The sequence below is a fragment of the Oncorhynchus kisutch genome, linkage group LG13 (genome assembly GCF_002021735.2).
Source record: "Oncorhynchus kisutch isolate 150728-3 linkage group LG13, Okis_V2, whole genome shotgun sequence".
Taxonomy (NCBI): domain Eukaryota; kingdom Metazoa; phylum Chordata; class Actinopteri; order Salmoniformes; family Salmonidae; genus Oncorhynchus; species Oncorhynchus kisutch.
Genome location: NC_034186.2, coordinates 62,513,306 through 62,534,990, shown reverse-complemented (window position 1 = coordinate 62,534,990; position 21,685 = coordinate 62,513,306). Strand labels below are relative to the sequence as shown.

At 42.2% G+C, this 21,685-nt stretch overlaps 2 protein-coding genes across 13 annotated transcripts; one reads left to right on the top strand and one right to left on the bottom strand.

Annotated features, from left to right (window-relative positions):
* Positions 1-614: 614 nt before the first annotated feature.
* On the bottom strand, positions 615-7,886 carry dek (DEK proto-oncogene). Of its 5 annotated transcripts, none has more exons than XR_004202495.1 (12): positions 7,395-7,598; positions 6,463-6,620; positions 6,137-6,235; positions 5,776-5,880; positions 5,556-5,650; positions 3,370-3,490; positions 2,926-3,256; positions 2,563-2,736; positions 2,254-2,353; positions 2,014-2,159; positions 1,854-1,922; positions 615-1,658 (listed from the first exon to the last, which is right to left on the bottom strand). XR_004202495.1 is itself a non-coding variant. In XM_020497998.2 (12 exons), the coding sequence occupies exons 2-12, from the start codon at positions 6,590-6,592 to the stop codon at positions 1,647-1,649; spliced, it is 1,362 nt and encodes a 453-aa protein (XP_020353587.1). In that variant the 5' UTR covers positions 6,593-6,620; positions 7,395-7,886; the 3' UTR covers positions 615-1,646. The 5 variants fall into 5 exon arrangements, 3 of the variants coding, with proteins under 3 accessions (XP_020353587.1, XP_020353588.1, XP_031642710.1); XR_004202494.1 differs by having other exon boundaries at positions 5,771-5,880; positions 7,395-7,543; XM_020497998.2 differs by having other exon boundaries at positions 2,926-3,231; positions 5,771-5,880; positions 7,395-7,886.
* A 71-nt stretch (positions 7,887-7,957) lies between these two features.
* Positions 7,958-20,102, top strand: LOC109901966 (solute carrier family 22 member 13). 8 transcript variants are annotated; one of them, XM_031786844.1, is made up of 13 exons: positions 7,958-9,498; positions 10,985-11,037; positions 11,117-11,378; positions 15,075-15,178; positions 15,258-15,412; positions 15,611-15,779; positions 16,407-16,527; positions 16,660-16,754; positions 16,932-17,146; positions 17,329-17,437; positions 17,580-17,789; positions 17,897-18,002; positions 18,369-20,102. In XM_031786844.1, exons 1-12 carry the CDS (start codon positions 9,403-9,405, stop codon positions 17,973-17,975), a joined length of 1,668 nt encoding a protein of 555 aa, XP_031642704.1. In that variant the 5' UTR covers positions 7,958-9,402; the 3' UTR covers positions 17,976-18,002; positions 18,369-20,102. The 8 variants fall into 8 exon arrangements, with proteins under 8 accessions (XP_031642704.1, XP_031642703.1, XP_031642708.1 ...); XM_031786843.1 differs by having other exon boundaries at positions 18,278-20,102; XM_031786848.1 differs by having other exon boundaries at positions 7,958-8,375; positions 11,205-11,378; positions 18,278-20,101.
* Positions 20,103-21,685: the final 1,583 nt, after the last annotated feature.

Here is a 21,685-nt window from a genome sequence, read left to right as displayed (position 1 = left end):
CTGACGACTAATTAGCTACAAATCACCGTACGTCATAAATAATGACTCATTATTAATAGTCACATTTTCCCAACGATGCATTTAAGCAATACGGCCGGGGCGGTGTGTGGTATATGTTACCGCAACTAACAGCTGTTCTTATGCGCAACGAGGAGTGCCTGGACACAGCCCTTAGCCGAGGTATATTGGCAATATACCACAAACCACCGAGGTGCCTTATTGCTATTATAAACTGATTACCAACACAATTAGAGCAGTAAAAACAAATGTTGTCATATCCGTGGTATACGGTCTGATATGCCACAGATGTCAGTCAAACAACATTCAAAGATCGAACCACCCAGTTTAATAATACTGTTTTGATCCTCTTGAAAACAGACAATATTATTTAGTCCCTGCTATCCGGGATCCTCGAGCCATTCCTCAGCCCCATTTTACTTTAAATGTAAAATGGTTACGTAGGAACATCCCATGGATTCCAGATAGTACTGACCAATATTGTTTGTACCTGTCAGACAGTCACAATTTACATGACATTATGGTTTTGATGCGCCGTAACAGGGCCAATATCGTGACTGTTTACCGCCTTAGTAATAACACTAGATAGACAAGTGTTCGTTCGAAAATCTGATGTAAATTTATATGCAGAACATTGGAAGACATTTTCATTCAATGACTTACTTTGTCAAAGGTACATTGCCTAAAAAGATCCAACTCTTCATTGAGCAAGGTACCTACATAAATCAGAATCCTGTACTGCATACAGAGACAAATTAAGGACTAAAACAGGATCTCATCAAAAGGGAATGATTAACAAAATGTACACATTTACATATAAAAACATGAAGTCCTATAAATGCAATCAAGGAATATGTTTGAAGACTTGACCATGACAATAAATACTTTTCAAAACTCAATTGAACAGCTTGCCATGCAAAACAATTTCACACAAAATGTCTAGGGAGAATGGAATAATTAGTCCAAAATGTTTTGCAACAGAAACCGCATACTTACTAAAACCAGAGTTTCTATTGGTCAAATTCCAGTAGGGCCCTCCCCTTTCGGTTCCTAGTGAATACACCCCAGCCTTGTTGCTATAAGGCTGTTTTATGTGCATCAAAACCAGAGGGAAAGATTTGAAATTCTCCTCAGAAGGCAAAGGCAGTGGATGGCTATAGTGAGGACCCTTACTCCATTTTGACTGGTCAATTCAGGAAATACATTTAAAATAAACTGTGTGAATTCATGCATTGCCTGAGGACATGTTTCCATTTTTAGTGACCAACCTTGAATCTCTAAAACACTGTTCGTTTAGCCTAACACCCTTTGCTTAGGATCAGTAGAAAAACTGTCAAGTTAAAGTGTATTAACAAAGCACAGATTATTAACAAGCAATGACTCAAATGCATAAGCCTTAAGTAGCATGTTACATATGACCTAAGAGAAGTGTGCAGTCAAATTGGAAATGACATAATACAGAAACATAAAAACATTAGGATTGAAATAAAAACAAACACAACGAAGTAAAACTTAGAGTTTGAGCAGTTCTAAGAAGGTAGGCACATTCTTTTGATTATCCTTCTCCAGCATTGGAACATTCACAGTTATTTGTCACAAGGACTGTTTATGTCCTTTTCCCATGTTCTTTAGGAAATCAGCTGCAAAGAACAAAACAGATGGTTATACAAAGAAATCCATCTGCCAACAGATAAAACATAATTGAAAAGCATTCACACACCTTTTTTGTTGGGGGGGGGGGGGGGGGGGGGTAATGACATTGACAGACTTGAGTAGTCTATAAGGCAAGCACAGTGCTGCTTTTCCAGAACACCAAGGGAGGACAGGTAACTCACCGTTTTTACTGTCTGCTTGACATAGTCCTTTCTGCTGGTCAGGTCATACTCTGGGTATGTGTCATACACCTGGGACAGAGAAGTTGTTGCGTTAGAGACTTTTAAAAAGTAACCAACCAACATTGTGATATCAAATCAGATATTTGAGAAGCAAACATACTTTCTGGCAGATCTTCTTCATGGTCATCTCCTCCAGGTTGGCGTCTTTCAGCAGCCTCTTCACTGTTTCCTTTAGCTGCTCATCTGTAGGAGGCTTCTTGATCATCTTGATCAACGGCTCATCGTCATCCGAGCTGTCGAGTGCTGCTATGTAGGAAAACAAGCAGAGAAAAACATAATAAGCATTAGTCTACAGGTTGCCAATGACACACGCTATAAAAGTAAATCTACATATTCTTACCATTGCCTTTGTTGGCAGTCTTTTTCTGTTTGTTACTGCTGCTGTCTGCTTTCTTAGTCTTAGCCAGTGCTGCCCTCTTAGCTGACGGTTTCTTTTTTGGCTGAGGACAAGTCAATCCATGAGTTAATTCCATTAGTTTAAGATAAAGACAAATGGGTAAAAACCCTATCCAGATATTATAGACATGACCTGTTACATAATTACATACAAATATGAACACAAACCCAAACGGTTGACTTTTGTATTGACAAGACTTGTTGTGAGTTTAGCATATCCAGAATCAGAGACAGATTGACAGAAGAATCAAACCTTCTCAACTTCACTCTCGCTGTCTTTCTCATCTTCATCATCCTTGTCTGAATCAGACTCAGACTGGTTGGAGTCTTTTGTTTTCTTTTTGGCAGGAGCTGCCTTCTTTGCTGGTTGCGCGCGCTTCTTGGCAGGTGTTCTCTTACCTTTGGCTGCTGGATTTGACTTGGGATCCTGATTGGTAGGAGAGAAGAGACTTTGTGGTTAATCTGTGAGTGACAGAACAGGTTGACCGTTCCCTTTTGCAGTTCTAGAATATTTATATAGTGGCACTAGTATTGTCCAAGACCAAATAAGGGAAAATACACATTTCCAATGGACAATACCTATCAGTTTACATTACAACATTTCAGTTCTCCTCACCTCATCGTCGTAGTCTTCAGAATCGTCGGTATCTTCATCGGTCGTCACCTTCTCCCGCTTTCCCGCTTTCTCGCTCTTCTTTTCAGCATCTGACTCGTCTTGTTCTACTGTGACTCCTTGCTCGTCGTCGTCATCGTCATCATCCTCATCACTGCTAGAATCAGTAACTATGGCTTTGGACTTGCTCACTGCTTTGACCTTCCGGGGGCTGCTGGATATACTCTTGGCCTTAGCCTTGGTCTTGCTCTTAGAGTCTTTGGTTGAGATATTCTTCTTAGACTTCTTCTTCCTCTTTGAGATCACAGGCTGCAGATGGGAAGGATTTTGTATTCTGTTTGACAAGACAACAAACTCAAGAAATGTGTATCTAGCTAAAGAGCAGTCACGACATGAAAACTGTTAAAGACAGTTTTTTTTTTTAAATAAAGAAGACCTTTAACTCACCTTTCCTGATATTCTGGGACTCATGAGGAAAGTCATGATCCTGTCGATGAGGACTGACTGGTTTCCACCCTTCTCCAGGTCCAACACTTTACAGATGGTCCTCAACCTTACGCATGTTATCCTGAATCCGAGCACACAAATACTAGTCATTAGTTTGCTTGTTTATTGTGCAATGGAGTACGTTTGACCCACAACAATAGTTCAGATAAATGTTTAAACATGTTACTTCATTATAGCCGTTAGATGCAGTTTATCATAGCACACTGCGCTTTATTACGGGCGACAATCATAGTACTCATCACTGCATTCTCTACCAGAAAGTTGATTGGCCCTCTGATGTCAAGTTACGTAGGTTGATACATTGCTATTTTCATTTATAAACAAAAAGTCCACTGTACCAAACATAATTACTCAACTTTAGACAAGTTACATGACCCTGTCTCAGGGATGGTTAACTCTGGAAATTCCTTTGGTCTCTACCGAGTTGGGTAAATCAGCTTTTAGTTCTTGCACCTTGTGGAACAATCTTCAAAATGTTCTAAAATTGGATGTGTTCGTGTCTAGTGCAATTCAGAAAGCTGATTGAGGACCTTTTTACAGATGAATGTTCATTTCTAATGACCGTGTTTCTGTCTGCTTGCATTTATATGTTGTTGTTTGTATTTTCTGTCATTTATTTAATTCAGGACTCATCTCTAAAAGAGACCGTGGTCTCAGTATGACTCCCTGATAAAAAGTCAAAAGTCAAAAGTTTGGACACTTACTCATTCAATGATTTTTCTTTATTTTCACTATTTTCTACATTGTAGAATAGTAGTAAAGACATCAAAACTATGAAATAACACATATGGAATCATGTAGTAACCAAAAAAGTTCAAACAAATCTAAATATATTTCTTCAAAGTAGCCACCCTTTGCCAAGAGTGTGCAAAGCTGTCAAGGCATTCTCTCAACCAGCTTCACCTGGAATGTATTTTCAACAGTCTTGAAGGAGTTCCCACATATGCTGAGCACTTGTTGGCTACTTCCCTTCACTCTGCGGTCCAACTCATCCCAAACCATCTTAAATTGGGTTGAGGTCAAGTGATTGTGGAGGCCAGGTCATCTGATCCAGCACTCCACCACTCTCCTCCTTGGTCAAATAACCTTTACACAGCCTGGAGGTCATTGTCCTGTTGAAGAACAAATGATAGTGCCACTAAGCCCAAACTAGATGGGATGGCGTATCGCTGCAGAATGCTGTGGTAGCTATCCTGGTTAAGTGTGCCTTGAATCACAGACAGTGCCACCAGCAGAGCACCCCTCACACCTCCATGCTTCAAGGTGGGAACCACACATGCAGAGATTATCCGTTCACCTACTCCGAGTCTCACAAAGACATAGCGGTTGGAGCCAAAGTTGGCCCAAGTAAGTCTCTCCTTATTGGTGTCCTTTAGTAGTGGTTTCTTTGCAGCAATTGGACCATGAAGGCCTGATTCACAGTCTCCTCTGAACAGTTGATGAGGTGTGTGTTACTTGAAGTCTGTGAAGCATTTATTTGGGCTAAATTTCTCAGGTGTAGTTAACTCTAATGAACTTATCCTCTGCAGCAGAGGTAACTCTGGGACTTACTTTCCTGTGGCGGTCCTCATGAGAGTTTAATGATAGCGCTTGATGGTTTTTGCAACTGCACTTGAAGAAACTTTCAAAGTTCTTGATGGACTGTTGATTCTCTTTGCTTATTTGAGCTGTTCTTGCCATAATATGGACATGGTCTTTTACCAAATAGGGCTATCTTCTGTATACCAACCCTACCTTGTCACAACACAAATGATTAGCTCAAACACATTAAAGAAATTCCACAAATTTCCTTTTAACAAGGCACACCTGTTAATTGAAATGCATTCCAGATGACTACCTCATGAAGCTGGTTGAGAGAAAGCCAAGAGTGTGCAAAGCTGTCATCAAGGCAAAGGGTGGCTACTTTGAAGAATCTCAAATATATTTTGATTTGTTTAACACTTTTTTGGTTACTACATGATTGGATGTATTATTTTATAGTTGATGTATTCGGCATTACAAAATAGTAAAAAAACGTTTTTTTAAACTTGAATGACTAGGCGTGTCCAAACTTTTGACTGGTACAGTATATATGCTACTATTGTTGTTTCACCAGTCCTAACTGCGCAACCCCCTCTTCTTCTTACTTCATCATCCTCTCCTTCTTCTTCATATAGGGTTCACTGTCAACCTCGAACGGGAAGCCATTGAACAGCCGCATATTTTTCCTCATTGTGGCAATCTGAGGAAAGAACCATCAATAATGACACAACCGACTAACAACTCTAGAGTTGTTTTACCCACACAGGGGTGTCCATTGTGACATTACTCAGCCTTTAAAAAAAGTGTAAGATACACTTACCTTACCTGGCATATCAAAGAGTATTGTATGAAGAGGTTTCAGATCTGGAACCTTCAGCTTTCCGAGGTGGTGGTTCACTCTCGCAATGTCTCCTAATTTATCTCCGCCACCTGAGAGGGAGTGAAAAAATTAGGGTTGTACTGTTAAATAATGAGCTGACTACTGAGGGCAAAATGGTGGTGGGAGCATTATATGGGATCCCAGCGGGGCTGGTACATGATACAGTTGCATCCCAATAGACTACGAGACTGATGAGAACGTATTTACAGACTTCATTCTGTCTCATGTCAACAAAACTTTGGAAAAGTTATCTGTGCACATCTATAGCCTTTGGTGATAGGCATGTCAGAGGATGCTCCATCTTACCATTTTCAACTTTCAGCACCTTCGCAGGTTTTGCAACCTGGAAATCAAGTCTTTGCACCATCTTTTTCTCTCTCTTCCCTTCAACTATTTGAGATAGAGCTGCAAGCAGAACATAACAGGTCAAATATAATTCAGTGCTGCTGGCTTCATCAACTGTAGCAAACCAGGCCTCTGTGCATGCAATAACTAACAAGTCGGACCCATGCAAAGCTGAGGAAGGTAAAGGAGGGATGATAACTAGCTAGATACCTGTACTGAACTATAAATTAATAGTGTAGGTCTATATTGAGCAAAACGGGTTCATAAATATTATTGACTTATCATACTTATGTCTCTACTCATTTCATTCCGTGGTTTTTGGGCCTTTTCTGGTGAGTCCGCCAGGTCTTCAACCTTTGGTTCTTTCTCTACCTCATCCGACAGGGGACAAACCTTTTCATCCATTGCTTCAGTCATGTCAGTGCACTTTGTAACATCTGCTGCCCTGTTTTGGGAAGAAAGTAGTTCCATCATCAGTTTAGCCAGATATCCCTGGAGAAGCACCGGACTATAGTCCCTCCTTTTTACACGAATAACATAACTAAAACATTAAGCTAACGTTAGCTAGTCAACAACTTTCCATCGGACTTGACAATGTCATGTCTGAGAACATTGTTAGATAGTTAAGATGTTAAGGGTTAGCAAGCACAAACAATACAACAAAAACTAACGTTAGCTAGTTAAAATTGCAATCAATCACAATTTACCCACCACCAGATAGTTGTCATTATAAGTATACATAGCTAGCCAGCTAAAACAGTAAATTCCATTCAATCTTGTGGTGTTTAACTTTTTGCAGTGTGGCGCCCGGAGACATAATTTGGCGCGCAGGTTTGTTTTGAACAGAGCGTTAGCTAGCTAGCCAACTATACGCCATGTATCAAAGTTTGCCACCACACAGACTGAAAACGAGCTAGCTATCTAGATATTTACTAACCCGTTGTATTAACAATGACGGTGTTAGATAGAAACATATCAACGAGATAGTTATCTAGTAAAGTCAATACGTTTCCGCTGATGCTGCCTGACTTGGCTAGCTACCGCGGTTAGCTCAGTCTTCTTGTCAACGTAGCAGCCATCCAGTTCTTTTTAGTTACTGAATGCGTCTAACTGCTGACATTTGTTTTATCGCTACAATGATACTTAATATGACCATTCTGGCTCATTGGAAATCTATAGCCAACTATTACAGTATGCCAATATACTCAAAATACTTTACCTTGTCACCAAAACAGAATTGGATTAGGTTCCAAATGGCGGGTTTGTTGCAGTGTGGGCGTCAATGGGCAATCATTTAGATGACGTACAACACAACATTAGAAAGTAGTCGACCATGACTAAACTAAACCACACAATATTAGAAATGAGCCAATTAGGACTAATCTAACATCCAAAGTCCGTATTTCCCTGGTTGTATTGGTCGATTGGATAATACACTCAACGAGGGGATTTGATTATCTGGCCCGAGTTACCCCGGTGGTAGGAGTTTGTAGCGGGTGAAGGGTGATTGCATTCGTTTTGGAACTGAGCTGCCTCCGGGCGTCCGCAGCGAAGTCGGCTCAAAATGCGCGTTCAAAATAACTGGTTACTCGGAGCGAAAAAATGCACTCCAACTGGGAAAAATCCATCTGAATGGTCAGCCAACTCGGAATTCCAACTCGGGACCTCGGACCTCTTTCAAGAGCTCAGACTTTCCGATTTGAATATCACTGACGTCATGATTTGACCTTGTATTTTTCCGAGTTTCACAGTTGTTTTGAACCGGCCATAAGCACATGGAGTAATGAGTATATTGTTGTTGTTTTTTACATGCAAAAGTGATTGTTTTTGATAAAAACGCTTTATCTGCCTTCCCACTGAAAACTAGTTTGAAAATTCGAATACATATTTTATGGAAAATAGATGTGTTTATGTTTCTGGACGATGCATCATGCTACCTTGTTGACAACATGATCTATTGGCGCAGATTACTGTTCGAGTTGAAACTGGCGCTCCTCCCTCACGGTTTTTGCCCGTTCCGCGTCACGGGCCATTGACCGTTGCTACGCGGCTCAGGATAATAGAACTCCCTCAAGAGTTAACATTTTGACACGTCAATTCATCAGTTAACTACACTGTACAGTACTTCGTGCTGCTACCACCTTTACCTTGTTGAGCAGGCAAAATAGCGGGGGCCAGGCAAGGGATTCACCTGGTAAAGGTAGGCCTTAAACTTGATGACACGAATTGCATTTGGGCTATTTCACAATATTAGTGCTTTTTCAGAATAGGATTTCTTCTATCCCACACTAGACTGACTATTTTAGGTCGACTTGATGGTCAGTAATAATAAGCTGAGTGTATTAATCAAAGGCCAGGTTGCTTTCTTGGGTTAAAATATAGGTTTATTTATGTAACTGGAAATAACATATTTGACCTTTTTTAAGAAAATTCTGCATCTTTGATGCACTGTACACTCGTTATGACTTGTATGCTACACTCGTTATGGTTAGCAAAAAGCAGGTACCATCAAAATAAATCTCTGACCAGGAGTAAAATGACAATCTCCATCAAAGTTGACAGGCTCGACCCAGACAACCATTCTGCCATTGCTAATGCTATAAATGCCAAGTTTTCATCTGTAACCACATCATTACCTACACTAAACTTGTCAGACCTAACTGCATTTTTGTCAGCTATGCCACTCTCCACTGTTGAACCATGGGAAATGCACAGGAAACGACTCTCTGTTTCGACCAGAAAAGCCCCAGGTCCTGACCTCATCAGTGGCAGACTCATCAGGGAAGTCGCTGTTGCAATATCCACCCACTTGACTGACTTCTTCAATACCTCCCTGTGTGAAGGAGTGTGTCCACATCAATGGAAGGAGATAATAGTCCTCCTGCTGAAGAGTAATCCACAGAGGATTGATCAGCTACGGCCCATCTCACTCACGCCCCTTCTGTGTGAAGGTTTTGTTGCTGAATGGGCAACACAGGATATTCAAAAGAACAACTCCAAACAACAGTTTGGCTGCCTGAAGGGACGACCACCCACCCACTGCCTGTACAGAACAGCAGACACTAGAGGCACCTCCAGCACATGGGTCCTGACAGACTACAGCAAGGCCTTTGCTCTTGTGGATCACGCAATTGCAATGAAACACCTTTTGCAATTATCTGTCCAACCACAGATCATGCCATGAATTTGAAACATCCATTCCTGCCGTAGCCAGGTTACAAGATCCCATGAGACTCTATCCCAGGCCCAAGAACTCTCCTGTGGCCTCCCCCAGGGCACACGGCTTGGTCCAATTGTTTTCGTGGCTCACGTCAATGGCGCAGGTAAGGGTGCTCTCGAGCGACTAGATGTTCTTTACCATTCGGCCATCACTGCACATCACTGCACTCTATACTCCTCTGTAAACTGGTCATCTCTGTATACCTGTCACAAGACACACTGGTTGATGCTTATTTATAAAACCCTCTTAGGCCTCACTCCCCCCTATCTGAGATATCATCTATTGCCAGTCACATTCTGTTAAAGTCCCCAAAGCACACACATCCCTGGGTTGCTCGTCTTTTCAGTTCGCTGCAGCTAGTGACTGGAACGAGCTGCAACGAACACTCAAACTAGACAGTTTTATCTCAATCTCTTCATTCAAACATGGACACTCTTACTGACAGTTGTGGCTGCTTTGCGTGATGTATTGTTGTCTCTACCTTCTTGCCCTTTGTGCTGTTGTCTGTGCCCAGTAATGTTTGTACCATGTTTTGTGTTGCTACCATGTTGTTGTCATGTTGTGTTGCTACCATGCTGTGTTGTCATGTGTTGCTGCCTTGTTATGTTGTCATAGGTCTCTCTTTATGTAGTGTTGTCTCTTGTCGTGATATGTGTTTTGTCCTGTGTGTGTGTGTGTTTTTTTTAAATCCCAGCCCCCGTCCCCGCAGAAGGCCTTTTTGGTAGGCCGTCATTGTAAATAAGAATTTGTTCTTAACTGACTTTCCTAGTTAAATAAAGGTTGCATAAATAAAATAAAAATCAGAGGGTACCCTATCCAACTCCTGGGCCTTTGTGGATGACCTGAACCTCATAGAATCAAGACACCTTCCTCCATTATACATCTCCGGCCACACACTTGAGGTTGTGTCCAGCACCAAAGTGCTTGGTGTTACACTCCAAGCCAACCTAAAATAGGACATACACATCTCCGACATTACCACAAAAGGGAACCGAAGGCTCTTCATGGAGAACCATCATCACCACTTCAACCTGGAGTCCGGTCGCACCCATCTCTGCAGATCCTTTGCCCAGAAGCTTGCAAAATCCCAGGATTACAACAAATGGCTACCTCAGAAGAAAGGCCAATTCAGTGGCAGATCTACCCGATCCAAACACAAACTGAACCTTCCCCCTACTCAGATTGACAGATATTACAACATCCCTATGCCTTTGTGAGACTGCTTAGTGCTGCTTAACTGTAATATTGTACTGTATACTGCATATCATATTTTTTTATTTACTTACTTACTTACTTGCCTATGTATGCTGCAATTCAGCTTTTAGCTGACAATGTGTACAATTCAAAAATGATCCTTAAATATAATATAATATATAACCATAAATTATTATTTTGATGGCCCTGAAGGAGAACCTTATCTGGTTCCTAGACCTTTCTACCTGGAACCAACCTTTCTACCTGGAACCAAAAAGGGTTCTCCTAAAGGGATACCACTGGTCAAAGAAACCTTAATAGTTTTAGGTAGGTAGCCCCTATTTTACAAAAGTGGTAGGCTTTCTTGGATTCATTTTCCAATGTCTTCCATGCAGGACCCCAGGCGAGAACAGAATGGTTGCATTCGGAAAGATACTCCCAGTAGTTGGTGAGTTTGGAGCATTTCAAAATCGCCTGTTGTTGGCAATATCGATACCCAACATATTCATGGCCTTTCACATGTTCAGCCAAGTTTTCACAGGTATGAATTTTCCTCACCACTGCAACACCGACTGGATACTCGCCCGTGGACCCAAATTGACCTATGACCAACAGAAAAATCTCACACTTCCAATGAATGATGTCGGGGAATATGAGAGCTGTCGTATGTTCACACCGGTGGACTTGGACTTGGAAACAATTCAAGAGCAAGGAATCAACAGCACCATATATTGTACAGATGGGTGGGTTTACGACACGCCCCAAGGAAACCCCACTCTGGTGACAGAGGTAGGGATGAGGTCAATAATTGCATTACCCCTGCCCAACTCTTATTGAACTCTATGCACTGCCTGTTGAGAAGTTCAGTTTTGTGCAGATAGCCCAAGTTCGTTTGGTTCTGTTTATGCTATTTGATTTGGCAGCTTGACAATCATTTTCATAATGTCACTAATTTTCTCCTAAAAGCTTAGACATCAATCACTATGTTCTGTGTTTTAAATCTGTGTCCCTTGTTATATAAAGTTGAACTCGGAAGTTTACATTAACTTAGGTTGGAGTCATTAAAAGTCATTTTCTTCAACCACTCCACAAAGTTCTTGTTCACAAACTATAGTTTTGGCAAGTCGGTTAGGACATCTACTATGTGCATGATGCAAGTCATTATTCCAACAATTGTTTACAGACAGATTATTTCACTTATAATTCACTGTATCACAATTCCAGTGGGTCAGAAGTTTACATACACTAAGTTGACTGTGCCTTTAAACAGCTTGAAAACCCCCAGAAAATGATGTCATGGCTTTAGAAGCTTCTGTTAGGCTAATTTACATAATTTGAGTCAATTGGACATGTACCTGTGGATGTATTTCAAGGCCTACCTTCAAACTCACTGCCTCTTTGCTTGACATCTTGGGAAAATCAAAAGAAATCAGCCAAGACCTCAGAGAAAAAAAATTGTACACCTCCACAAGTCTGGTTCATCCTTGGGAGCATTTTCCAAATGCCTGAATGTACCATGTTCATCTGTACAAACAATAGTACGCAATTATAAACACCATGGGACCATGCAGCCGTCATTCCGCTCAAGAAGGAGACCCGTTCTGTCTCCTAGAGGTGAACGTACTTTCGTGCGGAAAGTGCAAATCAATCCCAGAACAACAGCAAAGGACCTTGTGAAGATGCTGGAGGAAACAGGTATAAAAGTATCTATATCCACAGTAAAAACGAGGCCTATATCGACATAACCTGAAAGGCCTCTCAGCAAGGAAGAAGCCACTGCTCCAGAACTGTCATATAAAAGCCAGACTACAGTTTGCAACTACACATGGGGACAAAGATCGTACTTTTTGGAGAAATGTCCTCTGGTCTGATGAAATGAAAATAGAACTGTTTGGCCATAATGACCATCGTTATGTTTGGAGGAAAAAGGGGGAGGCTTGCAAGCCGCAGAACACCATCCCAACCGTGAAGCACAGGGGTGGCAGCATCATGTTGTGGGGGTGCTTTGCTTTAGGAGGGATTGGCGCACTTCACAAAATGGATGGCATCATGGGGCGGGAAAATTATGTGGATATATTGAAGCAACATCTCAAGACATCAGTCAGGAAGTTAAAGCTTGGTCACAAATGGGTCTTCCAAATGGACAATGACCCCAAGCATACTTCCAAAGTTGAGGCAAAATGGCTTAAAAGGACAACAATGTAAAGGTATTGGAGTGGCCATCACAAAGCCCTGACCTCAATCCTATAGAAAATGTGTGGGCAGAACTGAAAAAGCATGTGCGAGCAAGGAGGCCTACAAATCTGACTCTGTTACACCAGCTCTGTCAGGAGGAATGGGCCAAAATTCACCCAACTTATTGTGGGAAGCTGGTGGAAGGCTACCCGAAACGTTTGACCCTAGTTAAACAATTTAAAGGCAATGCTACCAAATAGTAATTGAGTGTATGTAAACTTCTGACACACTGGGAATGTGATGAAAAAAAAAACTGAAATAAATCATTCTCTCTACTATTATTCTGACATTTCACATTCTTAAAATAAAGTGGTGATCCTAACTGGTCTAAGACAGGGAATTTTTACTAGGATTAAATGTCAAGAATTGTGGAAAAACTGAGTTTAAATGTATTTGGCTAAGGTGTACGTAAACTTCCGACTTCAACTGTATATCAGAGTTATACCGTAGTTATGTAAGAATGGCCTTGACTTGTTCATGAAGTCAATGCTTAGGTCTTGTTTTCAACCTTTATTCACTTTTCTATCCACAGATACAGTGCATTCCGAAAGTTTTCAGACCCATTGACCTTTTCCACATTGTTACATTACATCCTTATTCTAAAATTGATCAAATCAGATAATTCCTCAATCTACACACAATACCTGATAATGACAAAGCGAAAACAGTTTTTTAAATTTACATTTTTTTTAATACAAAATTAAAAACAGATACCTTATTTACATAAATATTCAGACCCTTTGCTATGAGACTCAAAATCGAGCTCAAATGCATCCTGTTTCCATTGATCATCCTTGTTATGTTTCTCCCAACTTGATTGGAGTCCACCTGTGGTAAATTCAATTGATTGGACATGATTTGGAAAGGCACACACCGGTCTATATAAGGTCCCACAGTTGACAGTGCATGTCAGTGCAAAAACCAAGTCATGAGGTCGAAAGAATTGTCCTTAGAGCGCCGAGACAGGATTGTGTCGAGGCACAGATCTGGGGAAGGTTACCAAAAAATGTCTGCAGCATTGAATGTCCCCAAGAACACAGTGGCCTCCATCATTCCTAAATGGAAGAAGTTTGGATCCACCAAGACTCTTCCTAGAGCTGGCAGCCCGGCCAAACTGAGCAATTGGGGAGAAGGGCCTTGGTCAGGGAGGTGACCAAGAACCTGATGGTCACTCTGACCGAGCTCTAGAGTTCCTCTGTGGAGATGGTTGTCCTTCTGGAAGGTTCTCCTATCTCTCCAGAAGGACAACCATCTCTGCAGCACTCCAACAATCAGGCCTTTATGGTAGAGTGACCAGATGGAAGCCACTCCTCAGTAAAAGGCATGACAGCCCGCTTGGAGTTTGCCAAAAGGCACCTAAAGACTCTCAGACCATGAGAAACAAGATTCTCTAGTCTGATGAAACCAAGATTGAACTCTTTGGCCTGAATGCCAAGCGTCACATCTGGAGGAAACCTGGCACCATCCTGACGGCGAAGCATGGTGGTGTTAGCATCCTGTTTTGGGGATGTTTTTCAGCGGCAGGGACTGCAAGACTGGTCAGGATCAAGGGAAGATGAACAGAGCAAAGTACAGAGAGATCCTTGATGAAAACCTGCTCCAGAGCACTCAGGACCTCATACTGGGATGAAGGTTCACCTTGCAACAGGACAACGACCCTAAGCACACAGCCAAGACAACGCAGGAGTGGCTTTGGGACAAGTCTCTGAATTGCCTTGAGTGGTCTCAGTCAGAGCCCGGACTTGAACCTGATCTAACATCTCTGGAGAGACCTGAAAATAGCTTTGCAGCGACGCTCCCCATCCCAACCTGACAGAGCTTGAGAGGATCTGCAGAGAAGAACGGGAGTAAATACAGGTGTGCCAAGCTTGTAGCATCATCCCCATGAAGACTCGAGGCTGTAATCGCTGCCTAAGGTGCTTCAACAAAGTACTGAGTAACGGGTCTGAATACTTATGTAGATGTGATATTTCAGTTATGTATTTTTATAAAAACCTGTTTCGCTTTGTCATTATGGGGTATTGTGTGTAGATTGATGAGAGGAAAAAACTATTTAATCCATTTTAGAATAAGGCTGTAACGTAACAAAATGTGGAAAATGTCAAAGGGTCTGAATACTTTCCGAATGCACTGTATCTGATATATTGTGAGATTAGGCATGTATGTTGCTTTTAATATGAAAAGAAGACATCTATTTCCTTATCATCAAAGGCAACTAAATTCTCTCCTCTTTCCTTTCCTTCTCATCAGTTTAACCTGGTGTGTGACAACAAAGGTGTGAGTGAGGCATCCCAGTCCATCTACATGACCGGCCTCCTAATAGGGTCCCTGGTGTTTGGACCTATGGCAGACAGGTAAAACACACAACCCACTTTTTAAATTGTCACAAGTTTAGTGAAGAGGTCACCCCAAAAATGTGAAATACCCCCGCAGGTTTGGTCGTCGCTTCGCCATCCTCGTTTCCCTGCTCTTCCAATTGCTGTTTGGAGTGGCCGCTGCCTTCTCCCCCAACATCTATGTCTACATTAGCCTTCGGTTCGTGGTCGGCATGACAATATCAGGCATTGCCATGAACACATTTGTGCTAGGTGGGGCAATACTCCCAGGTTGTCTCTTACCACATAAACTCTAATCTCAATTAGCCAAAATATAACACCTTGTACTGTCTACAATCATCAAACAGTGTTTGACTATTGGGTGAGCTCACCCAATAGTCAAACACTGTTTGATTATTGTAGTGTGTGATAGTTATTGTAGTGTGTGATAGTTATTTTCCTATTTGGAAGGGGCTGAGTGGACCAGTACATCTAAGCGGGCCCTCTTCACCATCCTCTCACAATGTTTCTATGCCGTGGGGCTGATGTTGCTGCCGTGGATCGCCTACGGGGTCCGCAACTGGAGGGCCCTGCAGCTGGTGCTTTCCAGCCCCGTCCTCCTACTGGCTGTCTACTTCTGGTGAGCCTGAATTTCTTACCTTCTGGTGAGACTGACCTTCATACCTTATGGTGAGCCTGACCTTCATACCTTATGGTGAGCCTGACCTTCATACCTTATGGTGAGCCTGACCTTCATACCTTATGGTGGGCCTGACCTTCATACCTTATGGTGAGCCTGACCTTCATACCTTCTGGTGAGCCTGACCTGCATACCTTCTGGTGAGCCTGACCTTCATACCTTCTGGTGAGCCTGACCTTCATACCTTCTGGTGAGCCTGACCTTCATACCTTCTGGTGAGCCTGACCTTCATACCTTCTGGTGAGCCTGACCTTCATACCTTCTGGTGAGCCTGACCTGCATACCTTCTGGTGAGCCTGACCTGCATACCTTCTGGTGATCCTGACCTGCATACCTTCTGGTGAGCCTGACCTTCATACCTTATGGTGGCTTGTGCGTGGGCAGCGGGTGGAAGGAAGGAACGATTAAATTGCCCCCAGATACTCATGTAAGGTTTGATTTTTATGTGGATGAGTTTGTCCTCTCATCAAAGCAAAGGCTTATTTATCTCTTTGGAAGGGATATTTGGATGACCACACATTTTTGGGGGATTTGTAGACCAATATTGTGTGGGTGTGTACGCGCTAGGATTCTCCCAGAGTCGGCCCGTTGGCTACTAACTCAAGGCAGGCAGAATGAGGCCAGGCAGGAGCTCCAGAGGGCAGCTGCGGTCAACAGGAGAGAGGTCCCCCAGTCATTACTCGACATGGTGATTTAACCATCCTTACTGGAATACATTTAATTTGGGGATACAGAATGTAAACATGTAAAAACAAAACAAAAATATATATATATGAAGTTGCATTTGTGGTGTAGATTATTTAGTTGCATCTTCTTCTAGCTGGAGGCTGAGAACACGTCTACAACGGGCAGTATGATGGACCTCTTCAAGATACCCAACCTGAGGAAACGTGCTCTCACCATGAGCTACATCTGGTTTGTGTGACCAATGATTTAGCTAAATACAAACTCAACATCTGTTATGATCAATATTCAAAATACTGTTTAAATGCATTAATTCACAACAATTGTAGTGCATTCCAGCATGGAGTGCATTTCTTCATGCCCCATCTTGTTTATACAAGCTGTTTTTCCCACTCTCCCTTGGGGCAGGTTTGTGACCAGCCTGGTCTACTTCGGTGTGAGTCTTAACGTGGGACATTTTGGCCTGGACATCTACCTGACCCAGTTCATCTTTGGCCTGGCAGAGATTCTTTCTCGCCTGGGCTGCTACACCCTCCTGGAGCGCCTGGGCAGGAGGCCCTGTCAGGCAGGCACTCTCTTCTTTGGTGGAGCAGCTTGTCTCCTAATTCTTGCTATTCCTGAAGGTGACTACCGAAGGCTGTTTCCAGTTATGCAAATGCTCAACCATCTACCCTATCTGTGTTTATACTGTGTAGCATTCAAATGTTTTATCTTCGTCCAATTTCCCTGAACTTGGTGTAGTTGGCGTTATATTCTGAAACATACCTGTTGGTGGTACTTATTTCTGTCTTATTTTGACCCTTAGACCTTCCAGTATTGGTGACGGTCATTGCAGTGACTGGAAAGTTTGCTATAGCAGCGTCCTTCACTATTGTCTATGTATATACTGCTGAACTCTATCCTACCGTTGTAAGGTTAGTTACATTCCCAATGTATACTGTTTATTACAGCAGAATAATATCCTCATTCTTCATACTGTGTATACATGTCAAAATGTATCTTCATCCACTTTTGGATACATTTATTGCAATGTCCTTCTTCATGTCGTCCTTGCAGACAGAATGGTGTGGGTCTGAACTCCATGTGTGCCCGTGGGGCGGGCATCCTGGTCCCTCTGATGCATCTGCTAGAGGTGTACCACCAGGCCCTGCCCATGCTCATCTGTGGCCTCCTGCCCTTCATCGGCGGGGGGCTATGCTTTCTACTGCCAGAGACCCTCAACACTGAGCTCCAAGACTACATAGACCCACTCGTGGAGAAGACAATGTGGGTAACCCCTCTGTTTTAGACATTTTAGCTATGTATATTTGAATTGTGAAGTATGTGAATTGAAGCAAGCACCATACTCATTGATTTGTACTTGTTGATCTTAGAACATCAGAGAGCGGGACTATTGAAAACGGACTCGATGAGGAGGAGAAACCAACTGAATTGAGGAGCTCAAAATTCTGATCACTGTCTGGTCCATACTCTCTGGAGGTGTGAGTTAGTTATTACTCTAAAATATCTCTTATTTTTTTGTAAATGATACCACCCTTTTGGGACTAATTATTTGTTTAAATGAATGAATAATACAAAATGATTGATGTTGTGTATAAAATATGGACCCAATCACAATATTAATCTTGGTGATCAGGGGTGCCATATGGGGGGGGGGGGGGGGGGGGGGGGATGATTCTAAGGGCCTGTGACTGATTTACAATGTACTAATAAAACTTGTGGTTTCTTTTTATTTTCTTGTTTTTGGCAAAAAGTAAACATCCAGAGATGTTTTAGCCGACATCAATACAGGCAAACTTTTAGCAAGCTAATCATACTAAATCACTTGCCCCTGCCTGGTGCCAGGCCCAACAGATGCAGCTTCAAGCCCAGCAGCCCTGTCTCCCCATCCCCATACCCCTGAACCAGCCCTACTCCCAACCCAACCTCCCAAAGGAGGTGGGCAGCATTGTGTTGAATGACATGTCAATTGGCATAATTGCAGGTACTGCAATGCATTGAGGACAGGAAAAATCTCTGACACAGAGGCAGCCAATATCAGAGCCTTAAAGGAAGAGATGCAGGCTCTTAGAGATGGATGGGAGTCTCTCCTGTCTGAGGAAACACTGATTGCTACGCAAATGAACGTTGCACCTCAATTTAGCAAGGAACTCAGCCGCCAAAGGAAAAGGAAGAGATTACATGATGAGACCTCTCAAGAGGAGACAGCTCAGGACAGTGCAACAACGGTGTTTTTTTTACTGCTATGGACACCATCATAAGTGACTTTGACACTAGGTTCCACACCACTGAAAAAATGGTAGAATAATTTTCTGCTGTTCTGAAAGTTGGGCAGATTAGTGAGGATAAAGTCCCTTCTGTGTGCCGACAACTGATCATGAAGTATTCCAGAGGTCTTACACCTGAGTTTCAAAATGAAGTAAGACACCTGAACACTGTATATGCTGCCACTTTCCCCCCTAATTTGTCCCCTCTTGGTCTCCTGAATGTAATTTGAAAGATGCAGCTGCAAAGCATTTTTGGAGAAGTGTGCATTGCTTTACCTATATTTTGCACACTGCCTGTGACTGCTGGTGGCGAGAGAGCTTTCAGTAAGCTACAACTGATCAACTATTTGAGGTCCACTATGTCCCAGGACAGGCTTTGCAGTGTTGCCATACTGTCCATTTAAAGTCAGTTAGCTAGAAAGCTGGACTTCAAGACTTAATCAGTGACTTTGCTATTATGAAGGTTAGGCGCTGGGCTCTTGGTGAGTAAGGCTGAGAAAGAGCCAGTGATAACTGTTAAATGGCATGGATATTCGATCACTACACACATGATGCCCACAGGCTGAGAACAAGACAGAACAGGATGTATCTCAAAGTAATGGCTGGATTGCCATAAAATATGTTGTGCACAATCAAGACCCCAAGTGAAAGAAACCTATTGATTTGGTGACCACTTGACCTTTCCTCTAGCGCCACCATCAGGCCTTTTCATTTCCGTTTTATTTTCCATTTTCAGTTTCCACTTTTACAGCAGCTTATTTTCTAGTTGGTATGTGTACTTGGTTCAAAAATCTGCTGCTGATTTTATTATTTTGTTTGTGATATCATTCTATAGATGATAATGTTAATTTATTGTAGTTGCATAGGATAATGTATATTTAAGTTATTTATTTGAAGTTATTCATTAATGTTAAGAGAATTTTCCATTCAAGAATTGTACCATTAAATTTTAATTTAGACTGTAAAAGATGGCCTTTAGTACATTTCTTATAGAGGGTATCAGTCTTTGAACAAATATTGAATTCCACCGTATGCAGAATGTTGCATGCATGTCTGCAATGTGTTATATTTTCATAGCTCACTGTCAATATATATCGTACAGTAAATATTGGACTACAAGATAGTTGCAAGCCTGCAAAGGTAGATTTATTTAAAGCTTTGAATGGCTCCGATTGGGTTCTGAAGGTGTGTGGTGACAGCAATTGCACAAGGTTGGTGTGGCCTGTGGTGATGGGGCCCAAAATCCCTGGCTGCGCCCCTGTTGGTGATACCTCTCATGAACAGCAGATGGTGCCAAGTAACTTTTCAATGGGAGAAATGGTACAGACATTACAGTGCCTCTGGAAACTGCCCTCAAATTGCTTAGATAAATGTTAGTGGGACTGCAGATAAATTAAAAAGTCTCAATAGCACAATAGTATACTATTGATATGAACTCAGCAAAAAAAGAAATGTCCTCTCACTGTCAATTGCGTTTGTTTTCAGCCAATTTAACATGTGTAAATATTTGTATAAACATAACAAAGATTCGACAATTGTCTGGTCCAGCGACGGTGGGTTTGTGCCCATAGGCAACGTTGTTGCCAGTGATGTCTGCTGAGGACCTGCCTTACAACAGGCCTACAAGCCCTCAGTCCAACCTCTCAGCCTATTGCGGAAAGTCTGAGCACTGATGGAGGGATTGTGCGTTCCTGGTGTAACTCGGGCAGTTGTTGTTGCCATCCTGTACCTGTCCCACAGGTGTGATGTTCGGATGTACCAATCCTGTGCAGGTGTTGTTACACGTGGTCTGCCACTGCAAGGACGATCAGCTGTTAGTCCTGTCTCCCTTTAGCGCTGTCTTAGGTGTCTCACAGTACGAACATTGCAAGTTATTGCCATGGGCACATCTGCAGTCCTCATGCCTCCTTGCAGCATGCCTAAGGCACGTTCACACAGATGAGCAGGGACCCTGGGCATCTTTCTTTTGGTGTTTTTCAGAGTCCGTAGAAAGGCCTCTTTAGTGTCCTTAGTTTTCTTAACTGTGACCTTAATTGCCTACCGTCTGTAAACTGTTAGTGTCTTAACGACCGTTCCACAGGTGCATGTTCATTAATTGTTTATGGTTCATTGAACAAGCATGGGAAACAGTGTTTAAACCCTTTACAATGAAGTTATTTCGATTTTTATGAATTATCTTTGAAAGACAGGGTCCTGAAAAGGGGACGTTTCTTTGCTGGGTTTATTAACTCTGTAGCCATATGAACTTGAAACCATCATTTTTGGTAGACACTGAACAGATAAACCTGGATCCTGATGTCCTGCATGTCACCTAGGGCCCATTATATCCTGTTTTATACATTTTCTTTCCATGCACACGGGTGAACAATGTGAGAAGCGCCACCTATATATGGACAGTAATTGCATGTCTGGAGAGCTGTGGAGGTGCAGTCACAGCAGACAAAGCCTGTCGCAACGCTTTTATAATGCTTCCATAATTGTCATGGGTAGTGAAGAAAAGACCCTAGGGCTTTCTGGGGTCAACGGAAGGTGAACTGTGACAAGTAGAGAAGAAATGGGAATTCATGAACCTACCTTTGAAAATAGTGTCCTGGATCTATACAAATAGATGTGGATATTTTAAGCACCAAAATCCTACAAAAAATACTTTGACGTTTCTCCTCTTCCTTGGCTTCCTCTCATAAAACAAGGAAGGAAAATAAATATCATTATTAAGAACTGAAATGGCAGGGGAAATTTTAATTGAGGGCCCCTGGCTCTGTCTGATTCAAAGCAAATGATTGGGGGACTTTTGCAAATGCATATGAGCTGATGTTAACAATGGTGCATGTAGATGAGCCCCTTTTCAGAGACATGTTTGAATGGACAAAAAAATGTGTTGCAGTTAAAAAACCT